Source organism: Saccopteryx leptura, chromosome 2 (genome assembly GCF_036850995.1).
Source record: "Saccopteryx leptura isolate mSacLep1 chromosome 2, mSacLep1_pri_phased_curated, whole genome shotgun sequence".
Taxonomy (NCBI): Eukaryota; Metazoa; Chordata; class Mammalia; order Chiroptera; family Emballonuridae; genus Saccopteryx; species Saccopteryx leptura.
In genome coordinates, this window is record NC_089504.1 from 380,824,441 (window position 1) to 380,839,069 (window position 14,629).

The 14,629-nt window shown below is 45.3% G+C and overlaps 1 protein-coding gene across 2 annotated transcripts in view; it reads right to left on the reverse strand.

Moving 5' to 3' along the window:
- Window positions 1-14,629, reverse strand: part of DGCR8 (DGCR8 microprocessor complex subunit) — a 29,233-nt gene that overhangs the window by 6,025 nt on the left and 8,579 nt on the right. For both annotated transcript variants that reach the window (XM_066365329.1, XM_066365330.1), the window contains 7 exons: window positions 13,946-14,088; window positions 13,501-13,783; window positions 10,613-10,810; window positions 10,244-10,345; window positions 9,451-9,549; window positions 7,650-7,732; window positions 148-248 (listed from right to left, as the gene is read on the reverse strand). In XM_066365329.1, the coding sequence (XP_066221426.1) occupies window positions 148-248; window positions 7,650-7,732; window positions 9,451-9,549; window positions 10,244-10,345; window positions 10,613-10,810; window positions 13,501-13,783; window positions 13,946-14,088 (1,009 nt within the window). The remainder of the gene's footprint in view (window positions 1-147; window positions 249-7,649; window positions 7,733-9,450; window positions 9,550-10,243; window positions 10,346-10,612; window positions 10,811-13,500; window positions 13,784-13,945; window positions 14,089-14,629) is intronic.

Genomic DNA, 14,629 nt, shown 5'->3' on the forward strand with positions numbered 1-14,629 from the left:
CAGAAGGGCTCCGAGCACACACGGAACACTTGCAATGGCTCGACCTTTAGCACTGCATCTTGAGCCAGGATCAACAGCCAGTGAGGATGCTGGGCACCCAGACAGAAGCCCCCACAACCGACTTATGACAAGAAGCTCCCACCCTACCTTTTAAGGCACTCGTGGAGGATCTGATAGGGAGACAACAGTCCGGCCTTGCTGGTCAACTCGTAGACCCGCGAGTCCTCGATACTGATGTGGTTAAAATACTACGAAACAAAGCAGCCACACCTGAGTGCTGGCCTTGCAGAGCTGCTCCCCACGCTATCTGCTTCCCCAAGTGGTTCCTGTCCTCATTACCTCATGGAACAACTCACACCACCCACTTCACTCTCCAGCCTCTGAGACATGAATGAGGCGCTGCACTGCACCAGGCTGGAAAGAGCGCCTTGAATGGGGTGGGAAACTGGTGCAGTGAGGCCTGGGCTGCACAGCTAGCTAGCCTGGGGAGCCGTTTCTGAATCTGAAACTTTAGCAAGCGAATTTAACATGAAGGACCTGCTGAGCTAAAGCCAGCCCTGAATCTGAACCTTTAGATTTCACAGTCAGAAATCTAAAGATGAACAATCTTTGGGAAAAAACTTGAAAATCATCATGAGATTGAAGAAGAGAGAAGGTATGCCAGAAAAAAGCTGCACTGTAACTAGCCAAACTCTCTGAAAGCTGCAAAGGCCATGGCTGGGCTCTAGTCTTGAACACAAAGTCTTCCTGGATTTAAAATCGATTACTGTGACCAAAGAATAGAAAGGTTAACAAGGGTTAACAGAAAATCACTTAACCAGTTAAGGAAAAAAAGTTCTGTACAACAAAGACAGATACCAGCAGGAGTGGTTCTGACCCCAAAGCCTCTGGTAAATAGAGGATGCCACTCAGGAGCATGGCCTACCTCCCCAGTGGTAGTTGTGTTAGTCAGCTGGGGATACCATAACAAAGCACCACAAACTGGGTGCTTGAAACAACAGAAATTTCTTTTCTTTCAATTCTGGAGGCCAGAGGTTCAAAATCAAGATGTCAGCAGGGTCAGACTCCTTTTGAAGCCTCCCAGGGAGGATAGGATCCTTCCTTGACTTTTCCAGCTCTGGGTGGCCCCAAGCTTTCCTCGGCTTGTGGCAGCATAACTCCCATCTCCATATGGCGTTCTCCTCATCTCCCTCTCCTCTTCTTATAACAGCTGCTCTGAGCAGGAAGGCGGGATTCCTCTACTGCCATCTGGCATAGTGAGGAGGCAGGCACCCTCCCTGTGACTGAGTTGAGGAATGAAAGTGTTTCTGAAGAGTATTGCTGATTCTGTGAGCAGGAAATCCTCTTGCTATCATTTGGCTATTTGTCTTCCAACAGGTCCCCACAAGACACTTCCATTTTCAAGCTCCCGCATCAGTATGGATCAGTTTCTAGGAAAAGTTACTCAAGATGTCAGGCCCTGGACCCACTCTGAATGGCCAACCAAGGAACCAACCCATCAGCAGTGTCTGGTTTTCTCATTCAGTCTATGAAGGTCCACTCTCTAACCAGTAGTCAGCACCTGGGCTGAGACCCTGTAATATGGCCAAGTAGTTGCAGAACCTACATACCCTGTAGCTCTAGATTCCTACCCTGACAGAGCTGAGACCGGCGCACGTTGAGCGTGTGTGCTAGAAGCCCAAAGAGATCCAACAGCCTCTGACCAAGGCCTACACACCAATTACCAAGTAGCCATGGCCACATGTTGCTGACAGTTTAACCTAGCAGGAGAGAGTGGGGACTCCAACTCAAGAGAGCACAGGCAAAGGGCATAAGTGACCCACGGAGAACAGCATAGGAGAGCCAGGGTGATCAGTGCCAACAGACAGCGAAAGACCATGAGGAAGCACCACAGAGGGCCCAACATCTGCAAATTAGAAAATTTAGATAAAACAGACCAATTCTTTTTTTTTTTTTGTATTTTTCTGAAGCTGGAAACGGGGAGAGACAGTCGGACAGACTCCCGCATGCGCCCGACCGGGATCCACCTGGCACGCCCACCAGGGGCGACGCTCTGCCCACCAGGGGGCGACGCTCTGCCGCGACTAGAGCCACTCTAGCGCCTGGGGCAGAGGCCAAGGAGCCATCCCCAGCGCCTGGGCCATCTTTGCTCCAATGGAGCCTTGGCTGCGGGAGGGGAAGAGAGAGACAGAGAGGAAGGAGTGGGGGGGGGGGGGGGTGGAGAAGCAAATGGGCGCTTCTCCTATGTGCCCTGGCTGGGAATCGAACCCGGGTCCCCCGCATGCCAGGCGGACGCTCTACCGCTGAGCCAACCGGCCAGGGCCAAAACAGACCAATTCTTTAAAAATGTAAACTACCTGCATTGCCCTATTCCAGTGATTTTCAACCTTTTTTCATCTCGTGGCACAAACTAATTACTAAAATTCTGTGACACACCAAAAAAAACCCAACATTGCATTTTTTGACGATCTGACCAAAACAAAGGTATAATTTACACCAGATGGCTATGTATTGGCTATTGTCATTTTTTATCTGACAATCTAAGGGAAAAGAGGTCAGTGCCCCTGACTAAACAGTCAAGTGATAAATATTTTAAAAATCCTGTGGCACACCGGTTGAAAATCGCTGGCATGGGGCAAAGTATATGGTTAAGGGGTGCAGAATGTCTGGTGCCCTTTTCAAGTTCACCAACCCAGAAGCTCCTGACCACCACTTGCTGGGTTTCTTATGAAGGCATGATTGGTTACATCACCAACCATTAGTAATGCAACCTCCAGCCCCTTTAGCCCCAAGTCTGAAAATTGGGGGTGGTGGCAGAATGAACTGTGTGGCTGAAAGCCTCTAATTAGATGTTAGGTTCCCCTGGCAACTACCCCTCTCCCACCAATCCTTAGGGGCTTTCCAAAAGTCACTTCGTTAACATAAATAAAATCCAGTGTAGTAGAAAAGGGAATATTAAGAATAACAAGACATTCCATTCACCTTTATCGATCAGGAGCTATTTCAAGAACTGGTGACAAAAAAAGTAACAACTTATTGTACTACATTAGTTTTGCCCCAGGAACCTAAGTCAAAGACCAAATGTATATATATTTATTATATCAAACATCCCAAACATATATGCACCAAACAAGTCCCAGAATACATAAAGCAAAAACAGTCAGAAATGAAAGGAGAAATAAACTCCATAACAATACCTGAAAACTTCAATATCTACTTGCAGTAATGGATTGAAGAACTAGGCTGAAGACCAACAAGGAAACAAAACAACTAGCACACACCACTTAGACCTAAAAGACACCTGGTTTACTCCACCCAGTAACAGCAGAATATACATTCTTCTCAGGTGTATATGGAATATTCTCGAGGAGAGACCATATGTTAGGTCATAAAACAGGCCAAAATAAATTTTAAAAGATTGACTGAAATTATACAAACTTTCTGAACTGCAATGAAATTAAGTTAAAATCAATAACTAAAGAAAATCTGGAAAACTCACAAATATATAACCAATGGTTAAGAGAAGAAATTACAAGGGAAATTAGAAAAATTCTTTGAGATGAATTAAAACAGAAACAACACTCTAAAACTCACAGGATGCAGTTAAAATAGTACACAGAAGAAAATTTATAGCTGTAAGCTTTATATACATAAAAAGAAAATCTCACATCATTACTAACTTTAAGACACTATAAAAAAATAAGAAACGTTAACAAAAAAACCAGAATTTGGATCTTTGTAAAGATCAACACTGACAAAACTTTAGACTGACCAAGAGTTAAAGAGTCAAACTGCCTGACCGGGTGGTGGCACAGTGGATAAAGCGTCGGACTGGGATGCGGAAGAGATCCCGAGGTCGCCAGCTTGAGTGCGGGCTCATCTGGTTTGAGCAAAAGCTCACCAGCTTGAGCCCAAGGTTGCTGGCTCGAGCAAGGGGTTCCTCAGTCTGCTGAAGGCCCACGGTCAAGGCACATATGAGAAGGCAATCAATGAACAATTAAGGTGTTGCAATGCGCAACGAAAAACTAATGACTGATGCTTCTCATCTCTCCGTTCCTGTCTGTCTGTCCCTGTCTATCCCTCTCTCTGACTCTCTCTCTGTCTCTATAAAAAAAAAAAAGTCAAACTGCTAAAATCAAGCATGGAAGCAGGGACATCACAACTTTGCCAAATAAAAAAGATCAAAAAGAAAATACAATGAACTGTATCCAATGAATTAGATAACCTATATCAAATTGAAAACTTCCCAACCTGACCAGTGGTGGTAAGGTGGATAAATCATCATCTCAGAAAGCTGAGGTTGCTCTGGGCACAGGCTTTTCGTTACAGGGTCACTGGTTTGAGCAGGGGATCATCCATCCACACAATTCCAAAGTTCACCAGCTTGAGCCCAAAGATCGCTGGCATGAGAAGCCCAAGGTCGCCTGACCAGGCGGTGGTGCAGTGGATACAGTGTTTGGACTGGGACGCAGAGGACCCAGGCTTGAAACCCCGAAATCATGGGCTTGAGCGCCGGCTCATCTGGTTTGAGCAAGGCTCACCAACTTGAGCCCAAGGTCGCTGGCTTGAGCAAGGGGTTACTCGGTCTGCGGTAGCCCCCCGGTTAAGGCACATATGAAAAAGCAATCAATGAACAACTAAGGAGCCAAAACTAAGGAGAATTAATTCTTCTCATCTCTCTCTCTTCCTGTTGTCCCTATCTGTCCCTCTCTGTTTCTGTCATAAAAAAAAATGAAACCCAAGGTCACTGACTTAAGCAAGGTGACACTGGCATGGCTCTAGGCAAGATTCATAGGGAAAAGATCAATGAACTTAAAGTAAAAAGCAACTACGAGTTGCTTCTTACGCTCTCTCCCTTCCTGTCCCTCTCTCACATACATACATACAAAAATACAAACATACATAAATATCTCCAGAAAGACACAAAATCTAAAAATTGGCTGAAGCAAAATAAAATCCGAATAGATATAAAACAAGTTTAAAAGACTGAATTATATAGTAACTGAATAACTTCAAACAAAGAAAAGTCTAGGCCCTAGTCCTGGCCTCAGTAGCTCAGTTGGTTTAGAGCAGGCATAGTCAACCTTTTTATACCTACCGCCCACTTTTATATCTCTGTTAGTAGTAAAATTTTCTAACCGTCCACCAGTTCCACAGAAATGGTGATTTATAAAGTAGGGAAGTAACTTTAAAAAATTTATAAAGCAGAGTTATAGCAAGTTAAAGCATATAATAATAATTACTTACCAAGTACTTTATGTTGGATTTTCGCTAAGTTTGGCAGAATAAATCTTTATTAAACAACTTACTATAGTTAAATCTATCTTTTTATTTATACTTTGGTTGCTCAGCTGCCGCCCACCATGAAACCTGGAACACCCACTAGTGGGCCGTAGGGACCAGGTTGACTACCACTGGTTTAGAGCATTGTCCCAATATGCCAAGGTTGTGGGTTCAATACCTGGGGTCAGGCACATACAAAAAACAACTAATGAATAAATCTATCAATAAGTGGAACAAGAAATTAATGTTTCTCTTTTTTCCTAAAATCAATAAATTGTTTAAAATTAAAATAAAAGTCTAGACCCTGATGTTTTTACAGGTAAAGTCTACCAAATGTTTTAAAAAAAAAGATCAGGCCGTGGCTGGTTGACTCAGTGGTAGAGCACTGGCCCAGCATGTGGAAGTTCCAGGTTCGATTCCTGGCCAGGATACACAGGAGAAGCGCCCATCTATTTCTCTACCCTTCCCTCTCTCCTTTCTCTCTATCTCTCTCTTCCCCTCCTGCAGCCAAGACTTCATCAGAGCAAAGTTGGCCCCAGCACTGAGGATGGCTCCACGGCCTCCACCTCAGGTGCTAGAATGGCTCTGGTTGCAGCGGAGCAATGTTCCAGATGGGCGCATGTGGAGTCTGTCTCTCTGCCTCCCCACTTCTCACTTCAGAAAAATAACACACACACACACACACACACACACACACACACGCGCGCGCACTAATCATCAATCCTTCAAACTATTTCACACAATGTAAGAGGAAAGAACATTTTCCAACTCCTTCTTTATTACCCCAATACCAACACCAGACAAAAACATCACAAAATAACTACAGATCATCCCTGAAAAATAAACATAGCTATATAAGTCCTTAACAAAATACTAGATCAGTGATTTTCAACCTTTTTTGAGCCGCGGCACATTTTTTACATTTACAAAGTCCTGGGGCACACCACCTACCAAAATGACACTCTAACACAGTACATATTATACATATAGTTAATAATATAGTTTCTAAATATATTTATACTCACACCTGACCATGTCTCATGGCACACTGGTTGAAAAACACTGTACTAGATGACCAAATCCAACAACACAAAAATAATTACACATCATGACCAAATGGGATGTGTAATTATCCCAGGAATGCAAGGTTTATGTTAAAAAAAAATCAATTGTGATATATCACCATACTACTAAAGTAAAAGACAAAAACCACACAATCATCTCAATAGAAATAGAAAAACTATCTGAGAAAATCTAACATCTATTCCTGGCAAAAACTCAGCAAACCAGGAGTCGAAGAAAACGTTCTCAATTTAATAAGATCCACAGCTAACAGCATGCTAAGTGAAAGAAGCCAGTCACAAAAGACCACATGTAATGTGATTCCTTCCATTCCTATGAAATGTCCATAATCGGCAAATTTATAGAGACAGAAAGTAGATTAGTGGTTTTCCAGGTGTTGAGGGGCTAGGGAATGGAAAGAATTAGGAGTGATTGAAAAAATATTCTGAGTTCAGAGTGTTGCGATAGTCTTTCAACTCTTAAGTATTCAAAAATGCACTGAACTGTATAGTTTAAATCAGGGGTCGGGAACCTTTTTGGCTGAGACAGCCATGAACACCACACATTTTAAATGTAATTCCGTGAGAGCCATACAACGACCCGTGTACATTACGCATTACCCAATAAAAATTTGGTGTTGTCCCGGAGGACAGCTGTGATTGGCTCCAGCCACCCGCAATCATGAACATAAGTGGTAGGAAATGAATGGATTGTAATACATGAGAATGTTTTATATTTTTAACGTTATTATTTTTTTATTAAAGATTTGTCTGCGAGCCAGATGCAGCCATCAAAAGAGCCACATCTGGCTTGTGAGCCATAGGTTCCTGACCCCTGATTTAAATTATATCAATAAAGCTTTTTAATTTCAAAAAATGCATTATTCAGAGTCTGAGAAACCTTTGTTAGAAATCATAGAATCAGACCTACCCAAGAAAGGTTCACAAGTAGTTTTAAATGGTTCTTAATATAAAGAACAATCTAACTTTTGTAGACTGTCTCAAAGGTTCATTCCCACCACAGATCTACTATAAGGAGATCTGGATTTACTTCCAAATACATTTAGCATGCACAAGCAATTTCCTACTACCAATTACAAAACACAGGGGACAAAAATCTGACAAAAATGACATGTTTTTCCCTGCTTACATAAAGATAAACAAGTTTGCCCTTTTATGAATTATGAACAAACAGCATCACCTGAAGCTTGTATGATTAAATCATTGAGCACCGCCTGCAGTATCAGGGCAGGACAGTCTCCATTGGAGTCACAGCTCCAAACAAAGCAGGGTCATGACACTCACCTCAAGCTCTTCACTGTCTTTAGGTTTCTCCTCAGAAGTCTGTTTAACAAAGTCAGGGATGAGGATTTCCAGCGTAGCTCGGGCTATGAGAAAAGGAAAAAAAGACAAAAACCACTGATGATGTGGGCTTGGGCCCAGGCTGCTTCCCAACTACAGAGTGAGCTACACACTGGCTTCTCTGCAGGGAGGGCCAGGGACCCCCGTGGTTCAGAGGGGAGCAGGGGCCTCAGAGAGGAGTGCTTTAGAAACAAGAACAGTGCAGGATTGAAAAGAACACATCCTAAGGAAAGGAGACAGTGCAGGAGTCACTTTCGCCCTGAGGCACTTATAGCAGGTTAGGGAGAGATCAGCATGTCAAATGAACCATGTGACATGCAAGCAAATGGCTCAGCAAAACCTGGACCAAGTAGGGAGGACCAAGAACTGAGCAGGCTGCATGAATGGGGGAGAAGCAGCAAGATCAAATGAACCCTCTGGAGACAATGTCTGCAGGACAGAGCACAGGGATAACTCCATGCTAAGCACAGCTGCCTGAATGAGCAAGGAATGGGGTTCCCTCACCACTGGAATGGGGAAGTGGAGCACTAGGCGAGGGGGGAGGGGTGAACTTCTAGGTTTGTAGTGCTAGCAAGACATCCAAATGTAGGTGTTTAGTGTAGCCGGGGTCTGTGCAGAAGTGGATCTCTGCACATGAGGAAGAATGTAGCAAGGTCCTGCCACCAGGATGTCTCCACCCTCCACGCTTGGCTCTGCTCTGTAGGTTATCTGCTTCAAGACCTTGGTAACACCCAGTCTGTCGAGCTAAAAAAGGTCTTTTGCCAGAATTTCTCAAAAATGGACAACAGGCCTTCCTGGAGAATGGGGCAGAGTATGTGAGCCCAGCACAGCCTTACAGAGGAGGGACAGACAATCGTGTATTATTCCAATTGTCCTCAGCAAACACCATCAAAAGAAAGCGACACCAAGGGAAATTCTGAGTCCTATGAGCAAAAACACTTTCACCGACCTTGAGACCTAATGATACTTTGAAAAAACTGACATACTTCATACTCTGTGAAACAGCTGTTCTGGAAGACAATGAGAATGGTAAAAACTTCAAGAATTGACCTATGGGTGCCAGGGCCTGTGGTGTACCTAACCCCCAGCCTGTAACACTCACTTAGAAGTGAGCCCACTTCTAAGAATAAGCCAAACAACCCTGACACTGAGGCAATGGCTTCTGGAAAAGAATGCCAGTAACTAGTGCTGGGCACAAAAGTGAACAGCACATACACAGTCAAAAAGAGTAATTGGTTTTAAGCAAAAACCATAAGCTTTCCCACAGAATTGCTATGCTATATTCAATGAGTGGCAGTCCCAAATTTGGAGTCTGAAGGACTTAGGAAATTGTCCTCACAAATGTCAAAACCACTTGAAGAGAATGCCAACAGCATGCTGATTCACCTGTTTTTCATCTCCCAGCATGCCCACATTTTGCTTGGTTTAAATACAAACCCACTCTAGAACGTGTGCCGAGCACAGCCCAATCAGCTCTGTGAGCAGGGGGGAAAAGGGTGGGAGGTTTCAACCCAGCTGCCAATCAGTAGAGACCTCCTACTTTTGACAGGTTTTACTGTATCTGAATCTTTCCCAATGAGCACATAATTTTTAAAAATCAAAATAGATAATTACCTAAATAAAATGGATTCCCCCACCCACCCACACCCCTCCCACTTGGGCTGCTGCTCAGCACCCCCCAGCCAAGGGGAGGGGCAGGCACAGCGGGAAGCCTGGGGCTCTGACACCTAAGCAGACACATTACCAGCTTTATTCTTCGCAAGTTTTTTGCTGCTTGCAGTTCCAGATCCATAGGTCACACCATCAATGGTCACCGAAGCACCAAAAGGCTCACTTGGGTTCTCTTAAAATTAAAATTACTTTTTTAAAACATGCTCACCAAGACATTAAAAGCACGCACACACACACACCCTGGACAAGGTGAGGTCAGGATTGCCACTGGAAGGCAGAGACTAGGGGACTTCCTAATGCACTGAGATGGGGCTGAGATGGTCAACAGGCAGAGAGAGCACTCCAGGAAAATTTTGAGAAATGGGTGCCATAAGATAGTGAGCTGGAGGGGAAATGAGGTGAGAGGCAGAACCACCAGGGACAGAGACCAATGTCTGTGAAAGATGGACAGAGGACTGTGAGGGGCAGGGATGCACAGATGTAGTGAGCCAAAGAAACAACATGATAAACAATGAAAGGTTCTAGCTTCCAAGGGAAGACAAATTGGTTTCACAACGGTGTGCCGAGGATGGACAGGAGAGAGCTGTGGGAAGCACAAGCCTGAAGCCTCTTAATCCATCTGAGGGAGCCTGGAGACAGTGGGCAGCCTTCCTCAGAGCAAGGGACAAAGGAAGATGGTGAAGGAGTGAGTGTGAACAAATGAAGGGGAATCAGGATCGTTAGACTGGACAGATTCCCATAATGAACTGCCTTCTTGCCTTTCCTTTTCATTTCTATCCCACCTAGCAGCCAGCTCCCACCTCCCCAGACACGACCAAAAATGAGGTACGTGACTTTAGGACTGAGGTAGGGAAATTCAAACTTACCACATTCAAAGAAATTATAAACAGGGCGGACCTTGAGGACACGCTGCATGTACTCGTGCAGGATGCAGACCTCGGATTTCCCATTGGGGTTAATGACAAACTCTGTGACAAGAAGGACCATCTCAACAACAGTGTGAGGACTCCACTACAAGCTAGCACTCAAGACCTGGCACCATCCAAGTTACCAAGTCACTGAATTAGGGACTCAATGCCATGAATGTGTTGGATCTCTGGATTCACAGGGTAAAGACAAGCTCTGAATTAAAATGCAACTCACACACAAAGTACACATTTTAAAAACATCAAATGAAAAATAACAGTACAGTATAACCATTCTGCCGATGTTACAATTTATAAGCCCCAACTCACCCTTCTTCGTGGGTGCATCCTGCACAGACAGAGTGATGAGCTTCTGATTGGCCGGCAAGATGGGCCGCTCAGACTCGGCCTGTTTCCGTTTCATTTCTCGGTTAAACTGCCTCCGCTCTGCCCAAGTCCTGAATTTTTTCACGGTAACTTGCTCAAAGTCAAAACGCTTCTCCAGGTAGTTCCGAAATTCCTCAAGATCTGTACAAGATTTGCCAGAGAATCAAATTACTCATTTTCAAATTAAGCTATTTCTTCTGCCCAGTGAGTTGGACAGTGATGCACTGCCCATCAGACAGTTTCCACCACACAATAACCACTGCTCTTTCCTTGTTTTGAAGGGCATGGAAAGCAAAGAATTAGGTCCCTTCACTCAGCCAACTAAAATTATTCTGCAGGGCCTTGTGAACAAACTTCTGGGAAGTACTTTTAGTTTATTTACAACAAAAATAAGGATTAAAAAACAAAACAAATAAAAGATGGCCTTCAGGGCCTTTCCTTCTGTATCAAAACAAGTACCTGAGTGCCAACAGCAGTATGGGGAGCCGTGCACCCACTGCCCAACTTGCTCTCATCCCTCCAGCCACCGTGGCAGCCTCCAAATTCAGCAACATGCCCAAGCAGCTTAGGTTATGGCACTCACCATGCTTCTTCCCACTTGGTCCCTGACTCGGACCCACAGCTCACCCAGGTGCCTTGCCTCTGCCAAGTACCCCTCGCTCCAACTATTCAGTGAGGTCCCTAGGGAGCCTCCCACTTTCAGTTACACTTATTACTCCTTCTCTCCCAGAACTTCCTAGAGTTCCCACCAGCCTCACTAGTTTCTGCCTGCTTCCTACCAATCACTCAAGTGTGCCATGGCTCATGCCCAACCCTAAAAGCAGTACCAGAAAAGGTTCTACGTAGGCAGGCTGAAATGTATACTGAGATGTAGCCTTTTAAAACAAATGCTACAGCCCTGGCCGGTTGGCTCAGCGGTAGAGCGTCGGCCTAGCGTGCGGAGGACCCGGGTTCGATTCCTGGCCAGGGCACACAGGAGAAGCGCCCATTTGCTTCTCCACCCCTCCACCGCGCTTTCCTCTCTGTCTCTCTCTTCCCCTCCCGCAGCCAAGGCTCCATTGGAGCAAAGATGGCCCGGGCGCTGGGGATGGCTCTGTGGCCTCTGCCTCAGGCGCTAGAGTGGCTCTGGTCACAACATGGCGACACCCAGGATGGGCAGAGCATCGCCCCCCGGTGGGCAGAGCCTCGCCCCTGGTGGGCGTGCCGGGTGGATCCCGGTCGGGCGCATGCGGGAGTCTGTCTGACTGTCTCTCCCTGTTTCCAGCTTCAGAAAAATGAAAGGAAAAAAAAACAAAAAAACAAAAAAACAAAACGAAACAAAAACACAAATGCTACAAACAACATACTTGCAACTACTTAATTATAAACTGAAACTACGTATCTCTTTACATACCAATGCAGAAGTGAGTCTGGGAATAAGTTACCAGTAGTCACCTCTCATAAAAAATGAGATTAGAAGTGGGAGGTAGGGCCTGACCAGGTGGTGACGCAGTGGATAAAGCAACAGACGTAGAGGACCCAGGTTCGAAACCCCGAGGTCTCCGGCTTGAGCACAGGGTCACCAGCTTGAGTGCAGGGTCGCTGACTTGAGCATGGGATCATAGATATGACCCCATGGTCACTGGCTTGAGCCCAAAGGTCGCTGGCTTGAGCAAGGGGTCACTCACTCTGCTGTACCCTTCCCCCGTCAAGGCACGTATGAGAAAGCAAACAGTGAACATCTAAGGTGCCACAACAAAGAATTGATGCTTCATATCTCTCTTCCTTCCTGTCTGTCTTTCCCTATCTGTCCCTCTTCCTGACTCTCTGTCAAAAAAAAAAAAAAATTGGAGGTAGGTGTCTTACAAAAACAGGAACACATTCATTTACACATACATGCACAAAAGATGGTATGAAAAAACAAACCATCGTCTTAAAAGGAGAGCTCCCTTCCAGCTAGGTCTCTGAAAAAATCCAACATATCAACAGAAGACTAAAGAAGCCAACTTTGATGAGGGAAGAAGCCAACACCAGGCAGACAGGTTGAGAGGAGATTGAAGTCTACACATCAGGGAAATGGGGGCCAGTGAGACCCTGCCCTTTCCCCAAATGTCCAAGGCTCCAACCAGGACACTGCATCTCCCTTACCCCACAGAAGCCATCCCTCTAGCTCTTACAGGGTCCCTCACATGCAATAGTTATGAGACAATCCAGACAGCAATACAATCAAAAATCCCGAAAATGTGAAATTCTCTTTGAAAAAGATTCAGCAGGTGGGCTAAAACAATTTGCTATCACTTAAGAGACAACTAAGACTTGAATGAGTAAGACTAAGCTAAGAAGAGAGAGTGAGAAACACCAACACACACCCAAATGGCAACTGCAGGACTTAAATGTGAAATGCCCACAGAACAGTGGCAGTTTCCCAACACTGAGCCTGAAGATTGAAGAAACTCACTATGAGCCCATCAAGATAAACCAAAATGCCACACAAAACATCCTACTGAAAAAACGGAAGACTTAAGGAAAAAACATAAAAGTGACCAGAGAAAATGGTTGGTCTATATTGATAGCAGCCATTTCCATAGCAGCATTGGCCATGTGGCCCCTGCAGAGCCTGGGAGCAGGGGCCTGAGCATGGAACCCACGCAGGCTCTCCAAAGATGAGGGTGATGGGCCTTTCCAGACATTCGGGAGTAGACAGAGGTCCCTGTTGTCCCTTCCTCATACACTTAACTAGAAACAGATGGCATTCAGCAAAAGAGGACCCAGAGAAGGCATGGAAGGTAGTGGCATCCCTGTAGACAGTACAAGGAGGCAAAGGGGAAAGAGAGTTCACTCTGGAAACTTACCAACTGATTCGTCTTTGCACACCTCAACTTTGGCCTTCACCTGCCCCAGAGCCCCAGGGGCGGCCTCAGCCCCCAAGGGGTCCTTCTCATCTGGTGGCCCTGAGTCGGCCCCTATTGAATCAGGCTCTTCGAGGGGGAACTCCAGCTCTGCAGATCGGCTGAGGGGCTTGACAGGGGACACCTCCCCACTAGGGGCAAGCTCAATATTTTGCTCCCTTTCCTCATTGTCCTTCATTTTCTTGTAATGCAGACAGGGGATGCTACTCAGAGGAGGGTCATGTTTCTGTGGATAATAAAATTGCAACAGATTATAAGGATGACTCTGAAAGTCTGAATATCCACTGTCTTTCACCTGCCTCAGCTTGGCTATGATGCAATGTGTGCAGATGTGATATTCTTATCTGTTAATTTATAAGACTAAATTCATGACTGATGCATCCCTCACCCGTATGCTTCCCGTTCCCAAGAAGTATGGCCTGGACCAGGTGACCACTCGAGACTCTCTGTGTAGGTACACGGGGACTCCAGAATTATGGAATGTCATGATCCACCCATCAGGCAATGGTTCTGTAGGTGGGCGGCCACGACCTGCACAGAAAAACATCCTACTTGAAAAACTTAAGAACTTTTGGGATTTTTAAAAAATGATGACATATGGCAGGAAAAAACCCAAAAAGGTTAAAATGAACCAAATATTGAAAAGAACCGCTAAGGACTGGCAAGTAGGGAAGTGCTCCACCCTCCAGCCAGAACCTATTCCAGCCTTGCCTGTTGCTTGGCACCTCCCGGCACCTCCTGTGTATGAAAAAGTGTTCTCGTTGTTCTTGATTACCTGCTTAACCAACAGAATCTAAGACCGTCTATGACAGCAGGGAGCTTTCTGCTTGCTCACTGCTATAGTACTGGGCCTAAAACAGCATGTAGTGTGTGAAGGAGCCTCGGCTTTGCCTCCACAGATGGTGAGCATAGTGGACATTCGATTGCTCACCTCCTTGCCTTGGCTGGGTAAGCTTTTCTAAGAAACTGCATGTCTGCTGAGCACTATTTCCTGTGACCAGATGACAAGTCTTCACTGTAACTAAGCTGCAAAACTCTCATCAGCACACAAAACACTACTTCAAACCTGTGA